We start from the raw sequence: 23864 nt of genomic DNA, 5'->3' as shown, positions 1-23864 counted from the left end.
CTTTGTTTTGAGCGGCGCTGGCAGCGCGACCGGCGGCGGCGGCGGAGAGGCCCGAGCGCTGCACCGCTCCGGATCGCACCGCTCCGCTCCGCGCTCGCCCACGCACACGACCCGACCCCGGCGGCGGCGGCTCCTGAGGGGCGCAGAGCGGCACGGCGCGCTCCCGGCTGTGAGTGCGGGACGGCGGGGCGCGCTCCCGGCTGTGAAGGTGGGGAGAGAGGGGTGCGATGTTCCGCGGCGGGCCGAGAATCCCCGGGAAGGACGCGGGGGCCGCTGAGGGACAGCAGGGGCGCGGGGCCGAGACGCGGGACAGGCCGGCACCGTTAGTGGCGCGGCGGGGACAGCGCGTCCGGGGCTGTACGGGCAACGCGCGGCGGCGGTGCCACGTTGGGGGAGGGCTGTTGGCAGCGCCGGAGCCCGGGACCCGCGGCTGTGTGTGTCCTGCGGTGTGCTGGTGGTGGTGGTGTTCCCCCCCGCCACGGTCCCGTGCGCGCAGCGGTGCTGGGCTGGGCTCCCTCCCGTCCCGTCCCGTCGGGCAGAGCGGGCGGGGGGCTCGCAGTGCCCCCGCACCGCCCGCGGCCGTTTCGTAACGCGGGTCTGCCCCGAGCCCCCGAGCCCCCCGCGGGCGCGGATTGGGCCGGCGGGCGGGGGGAGGCGGGGCCGCGGGCGCGGATTGGCCGGGGCGCGGGGGGGCGCTGCGGGCGGCCCGGGGTGAAGGTGAGCTGGAGGGCGGGACGGGAGGAGCCATTTTGTGCCGCCGCCTCCGGCCCCGCTTTCCTTGCCTTCGCTCGGTTTCGGGGCCGCGATGTTCCCTGCGGGAGCGGCTRCAACGCCCTGGGATGGAGCCGCGGCAGCTCCCGCGGGCTCCCTGCCCGGCTGTGCCGGGGCCGGGCGCGGGCGGGTCCGGTCTGCAGCTTTGCCCGCTGGGCTCCCAGYCACTCCGGTGGCCGGGCCGTGCTCCAGCCCGACGGGCACTGCCCGCTGTCGGATGTGCTGGCATCTGGCTGAACCCCGGCAGCCTTGGGAGCACTGGCCGGGGCTCAGGCTCTGATTTGGTTCGGTKTAACAAAGTGTGAGTTACGTGCAAGAACGACAGCGAAACAAAGAGGGAAGGATAGTTACTTTTTGACGGTTTCTTCCCCCTACATGGATAAATACTACGCAGTGTGCTTTCTTTTCTCCCTTCCCCCCTCTTCGGTGGGTGTGTACTTTACTGAGGGACCTTTTCGCTTACAAAACGGTAAATAAAGGATTCTGCAGTTTTAAGGTGTCCCTTTTCGATGCTTGGTTTTGTTTTGTTTTACTTAATAATCATGACTCTCATGTCCAAAACAGTTCCTGTTTTTTACTGGGTGACTTTTGAGGGCACTCAAGGCTTTTGTGTGTGTGTGTCATTAGCCTTGGTCACTATTGAATTTTGACCTTTTTTCTTTAAAATCAAAAGGGTGTCTTACATTAGAAAAAAAACCAACTCAAGTGCAACTAACTTTTACTGTGTCAGTCAGCTTGATCACTGTGTTGTTTACTAGTTACTTGGTATTCCTAAAGACTTCATCTTAGACATTCAGGTCTTCAATTTCTTTTGTAAAGCAAGAATTTTTATATTTTTAGAAAGTCTTCTAAAAACAACAACTTTTTGGTCTTTATCGTATCACAAAGAAAGATAAAAAAAACTTAGTTTTTAGTTTGGTTCTTTTTGCTAGAGGGAAAGGTTATGCTTTTTTTCCCCACCCCCCTCTTCCTTTCAAAACAAAAAGAGCACGTGCTGTGGTTTGGCCAGGGTGCTGCAGAGGGGAGGTTGTTTTCTCTGACTCCATGGTAAGCACACACGTGAGATGAAGCGAGCCTGCCCAYCGCCTTATCTCCAATCACAGAATAACCGGAATGTGCCAAACCTGAGCCGCACTTCCCAGGCCTCGCCATGACAATACCGTTCCTATATTGAGTTTCGTTTCTCGGGGTGCTGCTCACAGCACACCAGGTGACAGCGGACAGGGCTCATCTTGTGCTGGTGGCTGTGCCTTGCCCGCCCCTTCCCCAGCGCCTGTTTTCTCCCCTGACAGGCRGTCAGCTCCAGGCGAGCGCGGTGCTGCAGCGGTGGCACGGCCGGACCTCACCTCTCAGCCGCAGTGGCACCGCAGGAGCCCAGAACAGCCTCAGGTACTGAGAAACCCCACCCCGAGGGCGAGCTCTGCAGGCACAGCTGGGGACAGGGCGTTGCTGAAGGGCCTGGCGCCGGGAGCTCGGTGACACACAGGTGACAGAAACACCGCCGCTGTGCGTGAAGGGAAAGGGGTAACACACAGGAGGGTGTCGCAGTGGAGGAATGGGAGTTTAGTGCAGTGTAAGAGTATTTTGCGTAGGAGAATGTCAGGGAAAACATTTTATAGATCTCTTTTATCAGCCTCTTAATTTGGTTTTTACGGCATTTCTGAGGAACAGGTTGTGTAGACAAGTGTAGGTGAAGGAAATAGAGGAACCTGAACTCCTGGTGAACCCAGCTTAACTCAGAAATACATATGTGTGAGGTAACATCCATGTCAGAGCCACATCTGTGTTTGTAAAGCATTTTTAGAACCTGTTGATTGGAAGTGKGATTTGTTTTTCCTTTCCAGTTTTTAAATGGGCAAACTCTGAATGGTTGAAAATCTATCCTTGTTGACCCTTGCTCAGACAAGCAATCAAGTAGATTTTGTATTATTTTTTGTCTGATCCAGTAATTCCCCTGTATTTTTCTATGGGTGAATGTAGTTTTGTTTTGTCTAAACTTACTGAAGAGATCTGAGTGTTAAATTTTGTAGATGACTGGTGTTTTACAATGCAGGGTCTGTAGGCAGGTAAGGCATGTAAGTACCTCTGCATACAGGGAAGGTGCAGACAGGTCTATCCTGCTCTATCTCCCCCCTTTGCACACTGTCTCAGCCTCAGGCACAGGTTCTCCTCTGCCTTTCCTACTTTGGGGCAGGCAGCTGGAAGGTGACATTTTAAAACTGCCAGAGCAAGATTTGCGGGAAGGCCACACGTATACTAGATAGAGCTGAACATGTGACAYTGTTACTGATAGGCTTGTGAAATTGTTTTGCTGAAGCAAACCTGCAGAAGTAATTAACTGGACAGAACTTGAAGGAAAGTGCATTCAAAAACAGTAAGTTCTGCAATGAAGTGGAATTATTTCTCCTTTCTAGTACGTTATTTGTGAATTTACAGTATCTGTCCCCTTGATTAGCTTTTACTCTGTGGAATTTTTTTGTTCTTGCATTTCTTTAAACCATTAGGATATTAAAAAAATTCATTTCCTGACCCCTTGTTTTGTGATGTTCCAAGCATAAAGAAGACATTACTTCCTTCAGTGAGCAGTTGTAACCCAGAGCTCTTGTTTCTCTTTATTAGTGATTGCATAATACGGTGCTGTCTTAACTTCCCACATAATGAGRAAGATACCATCTTGGAGGATCTTTACCTAGTTACTGTGTTTTGCCCTTACATGCAATGTATCAGGCTCTTGTTTCTCATTTGAGGGTAACTTTCTTTGGAAAACGTCCATTAGCTCTTGTGAAGTTCTTCTGATTTAAATCTGTGATGCTGAAATTGAGCCTTTAGGATTTGTATTTATATTTATATTTGCATTCTTACAGTTCCCTTTGCTGCTGCTTTGTTTCTGCCAACTTTCTCATGCTAGTAGTATGTAGTTAGTTGCGGATGATTTTCGGTGTAGGGGGTAGGGTTTTAGCAGCAAAGCTCGTGAGGTGCTGCGGGTGGCTTTTGTTTTTGTTTTGTATCCGGCCTGTGTCATTACAGGGTGAAATGATTGTGCAATACATTGGATAGAATGTCAGCTACAGATCAGATTGTCCATTTGTGCCTCGTTAAAGCCTCTCTGAAGCAATCAGTTATTAGATAGCTCATTGCAACARTGTTTTTCAGGCATCAAAGTGACAACTGGTCCTATTTTAAGTCAAATTAAAATTACATATTTTATTGGGTAAATGAGCCCCATACCAAGAATTTACCTTGTAAATTTGTGTAAAAAATTTTATTGGGAACATGATAGTTTTAGAACCTCTTTTCTCAATGAGTTAAGGTACAGCACACATTCTTTCCTTGYKCTTTGTTCAGATGGTGCCTTTTAAAGGTGCTGTTTAAAAGGCAGTAAAAAGGCTGTTTAAAAAAAGCACGTTCATTGTGTTCTATATTAAGTGATGACGTGGCCAGTCTGGGACTGGGTAATTGCAGCTCTGAGGATGGGAGCTCATCAGGAAATGAAGTTGCCGTGAGGAGTTGATGTTTCCTGACTGTGCATTCAGGGAAAACAAATAAAACCTTTGGGAGGCATGAAAAAATTTCCATAGACTTTAAAATAATTCMGTTTGTGGCCTTGTAGACGTAGAAATAAGTATTRCAGGCATTTGGAATYGTACCAATGTCAGGCCTGAGAGGGTGTTTTGTCCAGCCTCTTGCTGSCTCAGTTTGTTTGGGTGAACAGTCATCCAGGTCACTTCTATGCTCAGGAGAGGCAAAAAGCCCCRTTGTGGTTGAAGTCACTACCTCAAACATGCACTCTTTGCAAAGTCAGCTGCATTTTCTTCACMTACAAACTTTAATAYTGGCATATGCAAACGTTKKAGTRTTTGATTTTTGCAACTTCAGGTCTCTGATAATGTGAGTGTGTTTGCATGCTGGGAGGAACCTTTACACTTGTACTTGAAACTGGAAGGTGTTCAGGGAAAAAAGTCCTGCTAATAATTATTTGCCGGAGTACTTCGGAAACAGAAAATCTCCCTGTCCTCACCAAGTTRTCCTTTGTTCATATTTCCAGTAATTTTACACAAACAAATGTAATTCACCATTCTATTCTGTGTGCTAGCAGTTGACATKAATTTTTAATAGAATCATAGAGCATCCGTGAACTAATTTTTACGTGTTAGGAATGAACAGGTAAAAAATTATGGTCAAGGTCATTTGTTGAGATCAGATTGTTTTAACACTAGTGTTATAAGACTTGATTATGATAGACTTTATAATGAAAATGGAATGATTACTCAATTAAATTTTTGCTTCTACAATTTCAGTCTTCCTCTCCACCCTCCTTTTTTGCTAATGCTATTTTATTAGTACTTTGRAGGATGCAGCTGAAATGAGGATTACACTGAAAAAAGGGAAAAGTCAATGCTCCGGATCATTATCCAGGAAATCTTTGCTTCTGTCAGCCAGGTGATGTGCTGGAGCGTAGATCTTGAGATTTTTTATCTTGAACACCAATGCAGTACCAGCGTTGCCGGGGCAGTCAGAAATTGCATTCCAGGACAGCTGTTTTCTGGGTATATTTTGCATTTAACGTGGTGCAGACAGGGCTGCACTGCCCTGTGCAAGGTGCACACGCATTTGCCCCGTGCCACTTCTAGGAAAGGTCAACAGTTGCACCAGTTCTTAGAGTGAGCAAGCAAATGTCTTGTCTAATTCCTGTGATGAAGCTAAGAATGTGCCAGACTGAATACTSAAGTGTTTTAATTTTTCAGACCGTTGCACTGAGAAGGAGAAACTCTGCGAATTTTTCTCAATGACTCTATAGCCAACTGATGTAACAATGGTACTAATATTGGGACGCAGACTGAATAGAGAGGAGAGCGGGATACGAGATTCCCCTGCAACCAAGCGGAAAGTTTTTGAAATGGACCCGAAATCATTGTCAGGCCCTGAGTTTTTCGACTTCTCCTCGGGATCATCCCATGCAGAAAGCATTCTCCAGATCTTCAATGAATTCCGAGACAGCCGGCTGTTCACCGATGTCATCATCTGCGTGGAGGGCCGGGAGTTTCCCTGCCACCGCGCCGTCCTCTCGGCCTGCAGCAGCTACTTCAGAGCCATGTTCTGCAACGACCACAGGGAGAGCAGAGAGATGCTGGTGGAGATCAACGGCATTTTTGCCGAAGCCATGGATTGCTTTTTGCAGTACGTGTACACGGGCAAGGTGAAAATCACCACGGAGAACGTGCAGTATCTCTTTGAAACGTCGAGTCTGTTCCAGATCAGCGTCCTGCGCGATGCCTGCGCCAAGTTCCTGGAGGAGCAGCTGGATCCCTGCAACTGCCTGGGCATCCAGCGCTTCGCAGATACGCACTCGCTCAAGACGCTGTTCACCAAGTGCAGGAATTTCGCGCTGCAGACATTTGAGGATGTGTCCCAGCACGAAGAATTCCTGGAACTGGGGAAGGACGAGCTTATTGATTACATTTGCAGCGATGAGCTGGTGATCAGTAAGGAGGAGATGGTGTTCGAGGCCGTGATGCGCTGGGTGTACCGCGCGGTCGAGCTGCGCCGGCCGGTGCTCCACGAGCTCTTGACACACGTCAGGCTCCCGCTCCTGCACCCCAACTACTTTGTTCAGACTGTGGAGGTGGACCAGCTGATTCAGAATTCCCCAGAGTGCTATCAGCTGCTGCACGAAGCCAGGCGATACCATATCCTTGGAAACGAGATGATGTCTCCCAGAACTAGGCCACGCAGGTGAGGAAGTTTTTTTAACCTTTTTTTTCTGCAGAAGGGCGTAATTTGATGTACAGGTGTTTGATATGCACATGCCCCGAGAAAATTCTCTTGCACATCATTTTATTTTGCTAAATTCTGGAGCTKCTGTGGTTACACTTCTGTGTTTTCCCACATGCATGAAGCTCACGCATCTCTTGAAAATGTGCATAAATGGGTCATTTTGCACAGAGCACTTTATTGCTCTCAAACAAACAACTATTCAGGTAAGTGAAATTACCTTCCCTTGCAAGTAAAATGCTTTCTTAAGGTTTGCCAGGGGAGATCTTAAGGTATTTCATACAGTAGCAGTGTCTTGAAGAGAGCTTACTGTGCTGGGGCAGGTAAACCACTCCATTTCCCCATCTTTCTTTCTGTAAAGTTGTGTAAGTAAATGTACAGCACACCACAAAGGATGTGGATGGGGGTATTATGTATTCAGGGCATTTCCTTGCTACATCACAAATACTTTACAGATGGAGTAGCACATGTATTTGTAATAGACAGCTGAACAACAGGTTCTTAACTGTAAAGAAACCAAATATTGTATTTTTGAAGAATCATGAAACAGTTACTGAAGAATTTCATGCTCATTCTGTGACATTTTAGTAATTCAGAATTGCTGCCACTTAATAATGTGTTACACAAATAGGTGACTGAGGTTGCAAGAAGAAATGAGGAAGGATCCATTAGTGGCATTTATGAGCAATGGTTATTATGATTTTTTTTTCCTTAAAAATATTTTCCCAGTCTCATGTCATTGATAGTAGACACAATAGTTTAGAGTTGACTCCAGCTGATTTAAGCTGTATTTTATAAAATCATGTTACATTAAGGTGATGCAATGGTCTGGTCTAGACAAACAGATTGTGTTAGGAGTTACTCCTCTTCGTTTACTCTTACTCATATGTGGTTGCTGTACAGTCACTGTGCAGGGAACCTTTATTTTGTTGGCAGGTATAAAAGGCTTGCTTAAGGGGGGGAAAAAATACTTGGCAGTGTTTGCCCCATTAGTGGCTTTCCAGTCTTCAGTCCTCCATGAGAGAAGGAACTCTTCTTAAGCTTGCAGCCCTTGCTCCCAGACTTTCTAAGCTGTGTACTGCTGTGGGGGGCCTTTGGAAGCATTTGGATCAGGGCAGTCTGGAAATTGCTGCAGTGATTGTTTCTGACTCTGGGCCTGAAGGAGGGATCATGGGAATTCAGACAGTTGCTGGGGGCTGCAAGCTGCAGTATTTGGTTTGGTGTTTGTTCTGCTTTTCTTACTCAATTGGCTAAGGAAGGCAAATACACTGAGTCTCAGAAGTGTGTCAGTGTGTGGGGTGTATGTGCTTGAGAATCTGAACATCCCCGGAATGGTGCTCCAGTTTGCAAATRAAGTACCTTGCCTAATACAGGTGATTTCTGAAGCCAGGGGGGTTTGTTGGTTTTGCTGCTGAGTTTATTAAACTGCAYTGGGAATTTGAGTAGGCACGAACAAGAGAAGTAATTTACAAAGAGRAAAACTGGCTGGCCTCCCAGCAGGAATTTTTTCCCCTTTTCTATATTACATTCATGGAATAGTTCTTTGTCATTTGTTTCTGTTGTCTGTTTGTTTCTGTTGCCTATAGCAAAAAGAGATCATGTTTTAAAATAGTTGCCAAGTCCCCCTTCCCTCATGTTTTCATTACACCTTTTTGGGCATTTTGGGGGGGTTTGGGGAGGGAAGGGTGGTGGAGAGCTCTGTTCCTTCTTTGTTGCCTTCATCCAATGTCTTTTCTATGTAAACTGTTTCTAAAAAGAGACAGGCTGCAGGATAAAAAATTCCTACACTGGTGCTTTTACTGAAACTTTGGGAAATAAATTATTGTAATTGGTTGTCTGGGTATGAATGCACCCACAGGTAGAGTGGGTTTTACTTTTTTTTTTAAAGAACTGACTATATTGCAGTTCACAAGTTGATTTTCATTTCTTTTTGAAGCCACTAAAGAGTTATCTGATGTAAGTAAAAGTTTAAAGTGTGGCACARCTGTTCTCTTTGCTATTAAGGCATCGTTGGCAAATGCAGGTCTTTCTGAAAGAGCCTTTCAGTTATGGACTTGTAACAACACAGTGACATCTTGAGGCTGTCCCTCCTGCTCCCTGTAAGCTGTCCTGTCCCTCCTGGACSTGTTGCACAGCAAATCTCCAAGCTGAGAGCAAGCAGTGAGCTGTGACACATTTCCATACCCAAACCAGCAGGGCCTCTTCCTTCTGTGTGCTTTAAGTTATCTTCAGACTTTCACCAAAGCTTCTGTTAAACTGTTAACAATACAGGAGAGTCCTCTTTAACCAGAAATTATGATGTTTATACATTTTAACATGTCCTTTTTGGCTGCCTTTGGAAAGCTTTAATGTAGTCTCTTATTTTTCCCACTCAGAGATGGGTTTCTGTTTCACCTTGTATTTTGTCTGCTGTCTCATTTACTACCCAAAAGTGATTTAACAGTGTGGAAGGAAAAAACAGTTATTTACCAGAATTTCTGTGATTTGTTTTTTGAACTTACCGTGGTTTTTGAATGTATTCTGTTTGAACTACTGAAAGTTCTTGTGTGCAACTCATGYTGTGCTGGTTGGTGTTTTCACCTCATCAAGAGGTGTGTGTGGCATCAGGAGGACCCCTGGAAAWCCTGCTCTTGGGAATGCATGGAATTGTATGACACTGTTGATTGTCTTCCACTCCTGCTTTTCTATTTTATGCCCCTGTTCGTGGTGGGACATTCTCTTCTGGAACCTTTAGAGCCTTTTTTAGCACCTGTGTTAMTTTGCTCACACAGTTTCTTCTGAGGGCTACCAGGAGGGCTTCCTGTACTGCTGGTTGAGGTCACAGCTCTTTCTAACCTTCATTTAAATATGTCCTTAGTTCTTTTCTGGAATTAGCCTTTGCCTGTATGGGGTTTTTTGTGTATTCCTACTACATTTTGCTTAAAAAACCTTTCTCTGTCATTTGAAAAAAACCCTGTATTTGGAACTAACCATAAAACCTACCCAGTGCAAGACTCATTCAAGAAAATATAATGAAGAAAATTGTTCTTAGCTGAGGAATATGGTCATATAGGTACTAAAATGTTTGGAAAACTTCTTGTTCTCTTTGAATTTGAAATACTGTGCTAAACGAATATTCTCTTAGAGAGAAAACCTCCATCCAGCAATTCATAAAGACTTTTTCAGCAGTTCAGCAAAGACTTTTTGTTCATTTAGTTTTAAACCAAAGGTTGATAATCTGGCACAGTTAGGTTTTCAGTGAGTGAGTGGAGGCCTTAATTCTAATCTAGAAAGTAATCCACAGACAAACCTCTTTGTACTCAGCTGGTGTATTTGGGTTTGCTTCTAAGGCAAATTATGAGATAAGTGTCCTGCTTTTATGGAAGTTCTTTTCCTGGGTAATGCTTTGTTGGCACAGGAACTTCCCCTCTCTTACCCTTTGAGAGATTCTTTTCAGAGTTGTTCCTCAAAAAAGCAAAAACCAGTAAACAGTAAATACATAGAGACCAGGAAGGAGCATGACTTCAAAGCTGAGCAGCTGACAAGAGTTTCTTCTGCCGGGTTCAGGTGCGTACSTGCCATTCCTCAGACACATCTTCTTTATATCATCCTGTAGGGTGTTACCATTTAGCATTGCCTTTGCCTATTTATAATATTCTGAGTAGAAATATATATGGAATATTTAAATTATGGTGTGTGGTGACAAGGGGAKAGAAGGGCTAACTAGTTTTATTCATGATGTTTCAAAATAGGGAAAGCCTCATCAGGATTTGTAGGTGTATGTATGTGTAAGTAAGTTCACGTTAGAAATTTTAGGGACAGATCATGCAACTTTTACCTCAAATCCAGTCCTAAGTCGTCTTCTTTATTTTTGAGAGAAGACTGCAGTACTCAGCAATGGTATGAGTGTCTGTTCTGTGAGATTCCTATTCACGGTGGGATTATAGTACAAAGCACAACACAACAAAAAGGCTCATCAGAAATAAAGTCAATCTTGCTTTCAGTTTTGCTTAAATGAAAGCAGTCCTTGAAAWAACTATGTCAGTGCAAAATGCTTTATTTTSAAAATGCCCTGACAAGAAAGGAGTTTGACAAATGCTGACAAGAAATTRTAAGTCTGAGAGGAGGAATAAAGGTGGTCGCAATTTGATTTGCACATCAAAGATAGTAGATTGATTCTCTGCATTCAAATGCGCATTAATTTTTGTTAGATATGTTTTGTTACTGCTGTGAATATAGAATATGTGTAATGCAAAAGCATCTGGTTAGTAGAAGGAGAATGAGTGTGTGGAATAGAACTGAAAGAGGTATTTGAGTACATCACAGGCTGTCTAATGCTTAATTTATTCACACTGAGTTTTAATTTTTGGGTTTAGGTTTGAATTTTTATTTCAGTATTCCTTAATGTTTCCTCCTTCCACTGCTGTTTTTCGTTTTACTGTGCATTGGCCCTAAGGTCTTTCTGGTTTTCCTTATTTTGGTGACTAAATTCCTTCTGCTTTTAAACATTTGTGGTATTTAGACTATGTAAAGTTTTACTAATTTTGTAAAGCTCTGGGGGGGAATGAAGATTGATATAATTATGAAACAGCTTGCTCATGTCATTGTCTCAAGCCTTGCTTGAACTCTTTTTCTGATCTATGTGTACAGTCAAAGGAAAAATATTATTAGAGTAAGGGCTTTCCTTTTGTATTATTTAATTACATGGATTTAAATAGAACATAGCAGTGCAACTCCACCACTTACACAGGACATCTGTCAGTGTGGTAACCTGCTGTGTAGTGAGACAGCTGGAAACAGTGAAAACCTGTTCGCTAAATGACTCTTTCATCTTTTTTCTTTTTCATTGTTGTGGAAGTTCAAGCTAAATAGTAATTTTTCTGATTTTCACATAGTTTTGAAGACAATGTTGTTTGGCCTTCATGTACTAATGAATGTCTCCTACATCTTAATTTTCTGTGTTCACTTTTTTAGATCAACTGGTTATTCTGAGGTGATAGTTGTTGTTGGAGGCTGTGAACGAGTTGGAGGGTTTAATTTGCCATACACGGAGTGCTATGATCCTGTAACAGGAGAGTGGAAGTCACTGGCTAAACTTCCAGAGTTTACCAAGTCTGAATATGCGGTGTGTGCTCTGCGGAATGATATTCTTGTTTCAGGTGAATAATCTTAAAAAGTTTAAGGCTTCTTTGTTTGCTTGGTTGTTTGGTTTTTGTTATATCCTCTTTCTGGGGTGTTTTTGTTTTGGTTTGCTTTTTAAGTAGTGTGGCAGATCTTCGTACTGTGAACTTCCAGAAGCTCAGCTGAAAGTCACTTTCTGATGTAAATGGTGAACACCAGCCCCAGCATAATCTTACTGTAAACAAAARCATTTTCTGGAGGTTTTGTTTGGCATGAATCCGCAGTTTTTTACAGCTGATTCCAGGATATCAATTGTATTTCAAGAGACCRGCTTATGGCTGCTTTAAAATACAGCAGGAGCCTGTGTGCAACAACAGCTGGGAAACTAGAGACAAAAAATCCCAAGCAGGCTTTTCCCAGCAACGTGTTCAGTCCTTGAGCAAGAGGAAATGATAGGATGAAGCTGATGGTGTAGACACCAKGCTCTGTGTGTTAGTTTAACCAAAKAARTTGACCCCTCAGGTGTGTGTACCTGTGTCATTTGAACAAAGTGTAAAACAAAGGAGATGCTCACGGAGCGGGCAGAGGAGCACTGGGTGGCAGGGATGTGCCAGGGGCATGGGATTTCAAGAGTCTTATCCAGGTAGTGGCACTACAGGAAACCTGAAGAGCTTGGGCAAAAGCCATTAAAATGCATCCCAACTTCAAGAAATAATCTAATGTGATGTCAGCRTGTTATGTGGAAGGAAAACAAGGAAGACAATTTACTGTGTGATTTCATCTTTGAAATCCACTGGAAATTACTTTTTCAGTGTAACATATAAATACTGGAAGATCCTTATTACATCCCAAAAGGGGATATAAAGTTTTCATTGTCCACTCTAGAGGGTCSTGTTAMAAGTTAGCATTACCCATTCAGTATTATTCATATTGGCATATGTTTTATTTCAAAGGTGGAAGAATCAATAGCCGGGATGTCTGGATTTATAACTCTCAACTTAACATTTGGATCAGAGTTGCCTCCTTAAATAAAGGCAGATGGAGACATAAAATGGCTGTTCTTCTGGGTAAAGTAAGAGAAGTATACTTTTAATTTTTTTATAGTGGCAATGTTTATTGTATGTAAGAAAATAGTGGAGAAAACACTTAAGTATTAGTTTGTATTTAATATCAAATATTTTTTAAAACATATATTTTCAAATGAAATAATATTTTAAACAATTAGGCTCTTCATCARTCAGACACTACTCATGGACATGAAAATCATTTTATTGCTCACTCATTTTTGGGGAGGACATTTCATCATTGAAGTGGCKTATTTCTAAGAAGCAATTTGTTGGGAAGCAAAGGAGCATCTGGATTTGCCTGTGTTTCARAAGTTCTGTCTAACAGTTCATGTAGTTATTAACAGAAACTACTCTGAATGTCAGCAGTTTTATTTAATATCAAAATTAAGCTAACCTGGAGTGTGGAAATGGGAGGTTTTCCTGTATTTTGAAGGCATATGTGCCTGAACAAAAACCCACTAGTTGGGACTCCCTTAGTGAAAGTTAGGAAAGATGTGCATGTGGTGTTTGTCACTTGGAYTTCTTAGAGGTGAAACTTGCAGCTAAGCAGGCAGAGAGAGGAAGAAGGTAGACACAAATAATGAGGAGCTCTGTTTCCTAAATATGAAAGAAGAGACAAGAAAGTAGAGTTAAGAAACTGAGAGGAGGAAAGATTTCTGTAAGGAAGTAGGGAAAAAGCAGAATGCCAAAAAGCRAAGTTAAACTCAGATGGGCTTTTGGTGCTGCTGTTGTTGAATGTTGTCTGAAAAAAAATACAGAGAAATGCCTTTTGTAACAAATGCTATTCAGTTAGGAAGTTTCTATTGCAGTATTAATAATACKATGCTTTGGCATGTGTTTGCAGTGTCATTCCACATGTGACTRAATGGAACTCTCCAGGGAGTCTTTACCTGTTATTTTTAGACCATATTCTTCTCCCCCTGTGTATAAATTAAAAATCTGAGGAACAAACATAAAAAAATGAGCTTAAAATGAATTAATTTTTGTATTTAAATATAACCCCACTGTAAACATAAAATGATGGTAGTTTTGCCCCCTTTTGCAGGTGTATGTGGTTGGAGGATACGATGGGCAGAACCGCCTGAGCAGTGTGGAGTGCTACGACTCCTTCTCCAATCGCTGGACCGAGGTGGCTCCCCTGAAGGAGGCTGTGAGCTCCCCAGCTGTCACCAGCTGTGTGGGCAAACTCTTTGTCATCGGGGGTGGCCCTGATGACAACACCTGTTCTGACAAGGTCAGTTCGTTGTGTTTGATTGCATCTTCTATCCGCAACAAACAGCATTGCTGATTTCAAATCAGATCTTCCACATTGGCTTTAACTGGTTTTTGGTGAATGGAGTATTCTAGCACAAAAAATACAGAGTAGCAAATATTAATTGGATGATACACTGTTGCTGTGGTCTTTTTCTTGGATACATTGCTCATGTCATTGGCTTCGCAAGTTCTGTGAATTCTTAAGTGTGAGTGTTCGGAGAATARTRTCAAGTATTGTGCATATGAAAAARCTTYTGATAGATGGATCTGTATTTAYGTTGAGTCTGTTGTTGGTGAGGTACTGCTGCTTTGTCTCTCCTTGTGTAACATATGGGCATGCCAGGCTGTTCCATCAATTGGGCTTTCAGTCTGAAAGGCATGTACTTGTTTCCAGGTTCAGTCGTATGATCCTGATACCAATTCCTGGTTGCTCCGTGCAACCATCCCCATTGCCAAGAGATGTATCACAGCCGTGTCCCTAAACAACCTGATCTACGTTGCTGGCGGGCTCACCAAAGCCATTTACTGCTACGACCCCATTGAGGACTACTGGATGCATGTACAGAATACATTCAGCAGACAGGTAATTAACAATCAAACACCTATAGACAGCTGAAAGGTAACTTTTGGCACTGTTATCTTGGTATGAAATAAGTACACATTTGCTTAATCCTGATGAAATTGCATCTCTGATTCCATTCTTGCTTTACCTCTTCATCTGTGTAATTCAAAACCTCACAGAAGAGGACATTTCTAAACCAGCAGTTTTTCAGCTGGGTGTCACTGTTAGCCAGTCCAGGCTTTGCTTGAGAGCTGTTACTGGAAGAACAGGGTAACTGGATAGTGGATGATGATTTCATTGCCTAGAAATGATCTTTGTCGAATTCTGTTGCGTATTTTAATTCAGACTGAATGTACTAATTTTCCTCTAATTGATTAAAGCCTTTCAGTATAACAGGAGATACTAAAGGCTGTTTTTACAGTGTGAAAAAGCCCCACTGTATAGCACAGAAAGTGTCTGACTTCAGCAGTGAGARCTCTGTCACTCCATATGGGGGTCACTGAGCAAGATTTGAGCACATATCCCCTCAGTAGTGAAGTGTGTGTGTGTAGTAGTTTCATTTCCTCATGTTTTTAAAACACCAATCACATACTCTATGGTATTACCTCCAGAGAAATTTTGTTCTTTTCCCCARCCTTTCCTCTGTTCCTTTGTTTTGATCTGTGTTCTCTATTTAACTGAATATTTTCTCCATGCCTGCTTTTAAGGAAGAAATAAAATCCKATCTCTGTTTCAAGTAAGACATAGMATYGTCTTTTCTTGAGCACTCTTTTTTAGTCATGCCTTTTTTTCCTCTCCCCATYTACATCCCTCTTCATCATCTCTTACTCCTCTAAGGTGCTTCTCCTTGTTCCCATTCTTTGCATTAGTAGTACCTACTGTGGTCCCTCTCCTGAAAACCTTTGTTCTCTCCTCCTTTCTCTATCTCAGATCTTTAAATGGTAAGTACAATGTTCAGTTGTATTCCATTGTTTCCTTTGTCTGAGCTGAGTGTAGTAAAGGCTTAGACTTGAAACAGCCTTTTCTGTAGGACTGTGCTGCTGCTTTCCCTAATTTTTGTGCTCTCTGCACTGGCCCTTTCAGGAGGGAACAGTATAGGCCAGGCTGTTAAAGAAAGGCAGTCACGGGGCTGCCCTCCTGCACTGGGGCAGACACACACTAATCAAGTCTTGCTTTTTAAATAATCACGTATTCCCTTGTGTTTTCTTGAAACAGGAGAATTGTGGCATGTCTGTGTGTAATGGAAAAATCTATATCCTTGGTGGAAGACGGGAAAATGGTGAAGCCACAGACACTATTCTTTGTTATGACCCTGCAACGGGCATTATCACGGGAGTAGCAGCCATGCCCAGGCCAGTATCATATCATGGCTGTGTGACCATTCATAGATATAATGAAAAAGGCTTTAAACTGTAATATTTCTTTTTTCTTGAAAAACGAAGAAGAATGAATCCAGTGGTCTGCTGCAAGACAGGCTTTTTAAAGATTCCTGAAGTGGGAATTCCCTGCCTAAGCATCGTATGAAAATTATATCCTGTGCCTTTAGAAAAAGGGTTAATTTAACTTGCAAAACAAGTCTACAAATCTACCCAGTAACCAGAGTTCAGTTATATCTGCTGTGGGCTCTGATATGAGAGCAGTACACTGTACTGGTGGTCAGAAAGTTTGCCCTGTGTGTGATTAGTGATTAAAATCTTAAAAGCTTTTTGGGAAAAGTGCCTTCACAAGSATTTTTGCCTGTGTCCTAAGAAACAATATCTGCAAGGTGTTTCTGGTTCTGCTAATGGGAAAAATACATAAGCAAGTAAATCCCAAAGAATCATCTAGGATAATTATCTGCCATTTTAAAAGCTCAGTTATAATTCATATGCATCACTCATACAAGCAGATTATTTGGCTTTACCAAGTAGATTTTATGTCAGCTCATGCATGGGTTGAAATTAAAAATAAAAAAACCCACCAAAAAACCAAACCAAAAACAAAACATCAACAAAACAAGCTACATTGGACAAATATGAGAATCTTTTGAGGAATGATTTTTTCCGGAGGAAAAATTGGTTGTTTGGTGAGCCACTACAACACACTGCAGTGATGKTTGTGTTCCTTAACCCTGTGGAACTTTTTCATAGTGTTGATAAATGTCCATCAGAAGTACAAGGCTACATGACATGGAAAACCACTGAGTGCAGGCATGCATCTGTGAGGCAAAGTTTGAATCCCAGTTTTTACCTTTTTGAATAGTACAGGTGAAGGCTGAAAATTACTGGGTTCACTCTTTGCTCATTGCAATGTCTGAACTTTTTAAGAAATAAAGGATGTTGAACTCTGGATTCTCCCTGTTTTCTGAATCCCACTATAAATTACCTGATGTTAGAGGTGGGGACTTGATTTTGTGCCCTTCAGCCTACAAATTGTTCTTTGGCATGTTTCATCTGCAGAGATGGCAGAGTATCCACCAAGTACTTCTTGGCCTTTCTTCAGACAATCACTGTAGCACAGTTAAACTACTGTATGAGCTGCTTGGCCACAGATAAAAGAGTTCTGGAAAGGTCCTTCCTATCACCAGATAAATATCTGTGGACCTGTCCATGTAGCCATATGACATGTTTTGGATAATTTTGAAGCCTTGGAAGCATCTGTATTTTGATGCACCTCCGTTATTGCCTTGGGTTTTTTTCAGTAAAGGTATTTAAGTCCTCCCTAGATTTCTGTACTAGGACTCTATTTCCATATACAGTTGTACAGTTGAGGCACAAAGTTCATAAAAACAGAAATAGCACTTGAGAGTTGAAAAATGAATAGGGTTGCCTGCATACCAATTTCCTGTAAATCACCAAAAACCTCAGGAACTGCCTTTCAAAGGAATTCTGAGGACAGCAGCCAGTAGGGAAGTTGGTCAGTGCCAGGGCAGAAAAAACCCATAAAACCCCTKCAGAGCCAGCCCGGGCCTCAGGGTTCTGGTCTCTGTGCTTGCTCAGGAGGGTGAAAACAAGCACCATCTCTGGAACGTTGTTTGTTCCACTGGACTTTCCTAATCTGTTTTCCCAGAGTATTTCTTCATGAGATGGAAATTCTGACCCTCAGTGAAGCTATGCCAAACTAGGAGTCACCATTTTCAGTAACATGGTCATGACTTTTAAAGAGCACTGGGAGCTGCACTTTGGGAAAAGTTAACTTGTAACCTCAGGAAAGGACACAAATTTCAGTTTCTGGCTGAATACCAAACACTGCTTTGGATATGTTAAGAATACTGATAAAATCTAAGTCATTACATATCAGTGGTGTAATCAGGAGGTCAGTCCTGAGCATGTACATTCACRTTGCCCTAAAAAGAAAATCCCTTGRTARTGTAAGACAAATGAGTCAGATAAATTAATCCTTTTCTAAGTTTCATCTGTTTTTGCTCACCAAGTTCTACTTCAAAATGGCAATTTCAGAACCTGTGAATAAGGTCTGTTGATKGCAATGGTAATTGCCCTGTAACTGACTTTATGTACTAACAGTGTATATAGCTTGTGCCATCATTGTAAATGAAAATGTCAAAGACTATAGGAGCACTTAATTAGAGATGCAATTTGAAAAATATCCTCCTTTCYTTTGATTTCCTCTTGGTTGTATTCAGATTTGTAATGTTGATTGTCATGCTGTCCTAAACAGTCCTTATTCTGTAGGTGTAGAAGTGTCATTTAATCTGTGTTTATAATACTGCACTACTCTGTAAATAACAARATACTGCTTTCCATAATTTTGAAGATTCATTTTATAGTTTAGTTGTCTTTTTTAACAATTTATGTACTGTTACTGTTATCTGTTTTTTGAAAATGATAGTGTTTAACGATCCAGTAAATGCAGAAATGTAGATGCAGAAAACTTCTGCTTACAGTTCTTGAGAACCTGTGTCAAAGGTGAACAGTTACAGGTGTGGAGCATTGCTGAATGGCAGTTACTTATGCAATGATTTCTTTAAAACAGGCAGTGAGTTTTTTTTCCTTGCTTGCTAACTCTGTAGATAATTTGCACTTATGGCCTGCTCTGTTACATCAATTATTTTTAGATGTATTAGAAAAGAAAAATTTGACCTTGATTTATTGAAAACTTACCATTTTTCTAGAAGGATGCATTAATTTGGAAGTTGCATTCCTGAGCCACCTGTTCTCCAAYGCATTTCACTTAGGTATAGATAAAKTCCAAGATATAAACTCTCACTCTTATGCATATCTAGATRTTTGCAGTTTATGGGCTTGAGCAGCAAGTTGGTTTTAGTTTTTTCCTTTGTCTCAGCTAGKAGAGAAAATTATTAATGTCATCTACTCTAATCAAAATATTTCCACATAAATGGTAGTGGATTTGGTAACTCTAGAGCACCTGCACAAAGATGTAACTTCAGTCCATGGGAAGAGGGCTCAAGCATCTCCAAGTCACACCTGAAGAATAAATTGTAAGAAGTGTCTTCACTCCACTAAACAGAAATGAGTAGATATTTTTCTTCTCCATTTTGATGTCCATTTCTGTTYTTAGCAGTGTGATGTTAATTGAAAAGACAGTTGATGCTTTCTTGCAGCCAGGCTTCTGGAAGGTTCTGAATCTYTTACTGAACACTGCACCACATGCAGCCTGTAGCCCTTGGCTTCTTGCTGAAGCATTCCCCTTTTACAGCCACCAACCACAGGACAWTGCCTGTAACCATGGTTGTACCTGCGGGCTCTCTCCTTGGTAATGGTTAARTAGACATAATTTGTGGAATCTCTTCCATTTGTTCCATCAGATRAATCATTTTATACTGTGTGTCTGGTATGCATTTTGGGGATCAGGCATTCTGCTTTCCCTTCCAGCACTAAGGGGTCCAGACTGTACTATTATTTTTTTCTTTTAATTTGCACCAATGCAGTTCTCATCAAAGATTGCTTTGTTTGTACTCTTTTGAAGCAGAGACATTAATGCAGATTATGTTGATATGGASCCTTATAATTTACTGAAGCTTTTAAAATAGTATTTTTAACATTGCAAAGTTTTGAGAAAGGCTGGTGATGGAAGAAGAGRAAATGCTCAACTCTGTGTAACAGAGATTCAGAGGAAGCTTTGGTCCCCTGTGCTTGAGAGCAAGGACACTGCTGCCTGTTCCAGTTTCTTCCTCAAAATAGTTGAGTTCACCTCATTATCTTAGGTAAACACTGTTCATGCTGTTTTTCTTTCACTTGCTGCAAGGCCAGAACAAGAAGCAGGCCCATTCACTGCCTGTGACCTGAGGTTTCCCCCTTGCCCGAAGCACAGCGGGTGCTGGCCAGCAGAGCCCCAGCTTAGTCCAGCTCCAAAGAGCAGAGACAGGAGAAAGGCACTGGAGCGGRCTCAGAGATGGCAGGAGGAAACGCTGTCTTTGGGGTTTATTGTTTGGCTGGGCTCGCTGAAACCAAGGTGTTCTGGATGCTCGTAAGTTTGCAATTCCAGATGCTGAAACTCAGGTGGTAAAAATGTTCCATGTTTGTCAATTCCCTGAACTCGGCTGGAGCAATAAAGATGCAGATATGCTTATRGTCTGCTAGTGGCAATGCTCAGGAAAGCCAGGGGTTTGTTTTTCTGAATTGCCCAAGTGGAAAGTATATGTGGGGTTCTTTTTTACAACTGAAGATAGCAAAAATCAATTCAAGASCATTAAGAAACTCACAAGACTTGATCACTGTGAGGCACAATCTGAATGTAATCTCAAGTACACAAGGAAGTACAAATGAAATGCTTTGTTGTGCCTGGTTAAAAAAATCTGAGCAACATAYACTCAGAAAAGGAGCCTAGAGGGTAAGATGAAATTTCTAAGCAGGAGCCTGTTATCTGGGGCCAAGCAGTGTTTTGGGTTTTTTTTTTTAAATATGTTTAGCACACAACTTTTCCTCAGTATGGAATTATTTCAGATGGCATCAATAAAAATGGRTCATGATGGTGTCAGTGCTGTGAGCATTGCCACAAACCAGCAGCCTCGCACCAAGCCCAAACCTGCTGTGACTCCACATTCTCTGCACACTGGCTTTGTGTCAGCTRTCTTCCCTAAGTAGTGTTATATACAAGTTCATGTTACTCAGAGCATTCAGCCCTGATAACATTATTAAGAACTGTAAGTTATTTACAGGAACATTTCTTTTTTTCTACTGTAGGGATCCAGTCTATGCTCATATGTTTATGTATGCACATCTGTATGTGAATAATTTTGTGATCATTTTCGGATAATGCTGTTACAAGTGATGCACATAAAGGCCCTGTGTACAGCTTGTTAATAATGTAATTATGGCTTAGTTTGTATTATTAGCTCCAAAGAAAATAATGTGTGCTGATTTTGAAAATACCTGTGCCTTGAATTCACCTATATTTTTATCTATTGTGAAAAAGAGCTTGGATTACTTCTCCCAGTTTGTTACCTTTATTATGATTGGTCTTACTGTCCAGACTGGTAATGTCCACCTAGGAGAAATAAATCTTGCCATTCATTGATTAGAGCAGTTAAAGTTCTGTTTAGAATATGCCTATAATGCTTCCATTATTACAGTGCTATGGCAGATTTAATCTAGGGAAATCAGTATTTGTTTTTTTCTATTTTTTGTTTCCAGCACACCCCAGTGACAAAGGACTGAGTTTAGTCTTTGACTTCCTGTCCTTAACATATACGGTTTCTTGTATTAGTCAGTAGCCTCTCTGATATTTCTGAACTCTCTGAAGTCATCAACCTCTTGTTCAAGATACAAAATATGAAGCAATAATGTGGTGCAGCACGGCAATAAGCAAATCAAGAGACTTGAATGTAATGTACTATTACTACTTTCATCTGTGTAAATGCTGGACCTATGAGTCATTCTCCTTTTGGTGCACCTGTAGCATTTTGGAGTCGGATTAATAGGAACTACTTGGCTATGGAAAGAGAGTTTACCTCCTGAACTGTTACTCATGATATTTTTGCCTGAAATCATGTTTTGATTTTCCTTTTTTTGCCGAGGAAAACAGTGGTTCTTGTTATTCCTTGCCAGTTCCTTTATTTACTGAAACATAAAAGCTGTAGTTCCACAGAGAGCTGCTCTTGTCCTCAAGAACAGCCTGGTGCAGCACAAATGACATTAGAAAGGAAAGCTCAGACCGCTTACTGTGTGCCAGAGTCAATGTAATGTATCTCGCATATAACATTAAGGTCTTCAGATTGTGCTGACAGTAGAAAAGTGATTTTGTAATGTAGCACAATTGCAATAACACCTGTTATATTTAAATATATTTCTTGCATAATTCTTTGAAAGTTTTTTAAAGTTCAATGTATCTAATAAACATTTGCCTTTTGAATAGTTCACTGTGGTTTATTTAGTTTATGAGAAGTACCAGGGTAGGGGCTCAGTGGTACAAGGAGGAAACACCCTTCTTTTTGGGTCACTTAACTTGGATTCTGCCCCTTGTGCAGTCTCTCTCTGTTCTCCTGCCTCCCAGTTTAGGTATTTTTCCTGCTCATCTTTCTGTTTTCAACATGGAACTTTCCACAGAGGGGAATAGAAGCAAGCTGGAGGCTGCGCAGAAGARTAAACAAGAAAACAAAAAATTAAAAGGGAGAGGTGCAGGATGTGAAATACTTGTTAGTCCTGGGTACTGGGAAGGAATGTGAATGGACTTGGAAGGCAAAATCAGCATGGGAAATAAAGAAAAGGTAACAAAAGATTGGGAAGGTGACTGGCATCAACATGGGTTGGAAGGAATCTTGTGGAAGATTTATTCTCCTAAAAGCAGAGGTTTGGCTGTCTCAAGATCCCACGAGCAGGGAGGTCAGACTGTGCTAGAGCACTATAGAAAACGTGGCAGGCCAGCAGTGCCTGCTGCAGTTCAGAGGGGCCAGGCTCGGGTACAGCCACAGAGTGGCTCTTGCTGAAGTGCCACAAGCAAGTACCGATGGAGTTCAATGCTTGCAGATGCTCAGCTTACTTCAGAAAGAAGTAATGTGGAAAAAAAGATGGAAGGGAATTCACAGACTGCAGAGCAATGGAAATATTTTGGACAGCTGGAAAGCCCACCTTAAGATATTTTAAGTCTTAAACAGTCAAATGGTGGCAGTATTCTAGTAACAGCTTCTTGCTCTTCCCATTAAGCAGAAATAAGAAAATAAAATTGAACTATATTACAGACATTGCTTGGGAGCAGGRTACTAATTTGACTTTAAGAACATTCTCCATTGATCTGCCATAGTTCATGTTTGTTGACTGACAGAAAGAAAGGCTAGTAGTGTCAAAGACGATAGTACTGATCCTGAAATCAGAAGAGAAGATGACTTTAAGAGAGAGATAAGCTTTGAACATTCAGCATACACTTGCTAATTAGTGGCTTTATAAATTATTTACAAATCCATGAGTGAGCAGGATGTTAACTTAYGTTGGTGAAGGGTTCACTGCATGAAATGAGACTGCCACAGACCAAAGCATGAATGCCATTAGCTGCACCTGAGAGGTGTTGCAACCTGGCCAGAGCCAAACACAAACCATGGCATTAACTSCACTCATTCGTATTGGTTTAGTTCTGATTTGAGAGGATATGAAATATGGTGACCACCAAGTATGGTATAAGAGTTTTTTGAAGCCTATCTGAGGGTAGCCAGGGCTGCCAATTCTGGCCCATGCAGCAGGGGCTCCTGCTATGATGCACATCCCTCAGTCCAGACCTTTCTTGTGTGCTAATCAATCCATTAGGCTGAAAAGAGCTCAGAGATCATCGAGTCCAACCTGTGACTGAAGACCACCTTGACAACTAGACCACGGCACTAAGTGCCGCATTCAGTCTTTCCTTTAATACCTCCAGGGAAGGTGACTCCACCAGGTCCCCGGGCAGCCCATTCCAAAGCCTTATCACCCTTTCTGTGAAAAATTTCTTCCTAATGTCCAACCTGACCCTCCCCTGGCATAGCTTAAGGCTGCTGTCCTACAACCTCGTAGAGACCCATAAGGTCCCCCGAGCCTCCTTTTCTCCAGGCTAAACACCCCCAGCTGCCTCAGCCACTCTTCATCATATTTGTGCTCCAGATCCTTCTCCAGCTCCATTCCCCTCTCTGGACACACTGCAGCACCCCGATCATCCTTTCGTGAGGTAACTTCCACATTAAAAAGTCTTCCCCAGATTTTATTACATGTTAAAACACCGTTGTTCCAGGCAGCAAGTCAGGATCAAATCACTCCATTAGTCTCTCCCTCTCTCCCTACAAGATCTCGACCGGTCGCCCATCTCGGTTTCTCCGCTGCCGCGGGCGAGCGCCCACGCTGCCTACAGCCCCAGCTCTAGCGCGGCCGGACCTCCACTGCCCCCTCGGCTCGGCCGCTCTGCCCTGAGGGAGCCCC

The 23864-nt window shown here is 42.4% G+C and overlaps 1 protein-coding gene across 6 annotated transcripts; it reads left to right on the top strand.

The window, feature by feature from the left end:
- Positions 1–19695, top strand: KLHL24 (kelch like family member 24). 6 transcript variants are annotated; one of them, XM_057374262.1, is made up of 8 exons: positions 1–169; positions 2064–2160; positions 5517–6504; positions 11497–11681; positions 12597–12715; positions 13756–13944; positions 14359–14547; positions 15742–19695. In XM_057374262.1, the coding sequence occupies exons 3-8, from the start codon at positions 5585–5587 to the stop codon at positions 15940–15942; spliced, it is 1803 nt and encodes a 600-aa protein (XP_057230245.1). In that variant the 5' UTR covers positions 1–169; positions 2064–2160; positions 5517–5584; the 3' UTR covers positions 15943–19695. The 6 variants fall into 6 exon arrangements, with proteins under 6 accessions (XP_057230245.1, XP_057230242.1, XP_057230246.1 ...); XM_057374259.1 differs by having other exon boundaries at positions 1–208; XM_057374263.1 differs by lacking the exon at positions 2064–2160.
- The last annotated feature ends 4169 nt before the right edge of the window (positions 19696–23864 follow it).

Source organism: Malurus melanocephalus, unplaced genomic scaffold (genome assembly GCF_030028575.1).
Source record: "Malurus melanocephalus ecotype Western Australia unplaced genomic scaffold, MMel_1.1 scaffold_220, whole genome shotgun sequence".
NCBI classification, from domain to species: Eukaryota; Metazoa; Chordata; class Aves; order Passeriformes; family Maluridae; genus Malurus; species Malurus melanocephalus.
The sequence above is the reverse complement of the archived record's forward strand: the minus strand, read 5'-3'. Positions and strand labels throughout refer to the sequence as shown.

Coding starts and splice junctions, on each gene's coding strand:
- KLHL24 (XM_057374263.1), top strand. CDS start 5,585: ATGGTACTAATATTGGGACGCAGACTGAATAGAGAGGAGAGCGGGATA. Junction 6,505..11,496: donor CCCAGAACTAGGCCACGCAG/GTGAGGAAGTTT, acceptor TCACTTTTTTAG/ATCAACTGGTTATTCTGAGG. Junction 12,716..13,755: donor TGGCTGTTCTTCTGGGTAAA/GTAAGAGAAGTA, acceptor CCCCTTTTGCAG/GTGTATGTGGTTGGAGGATA.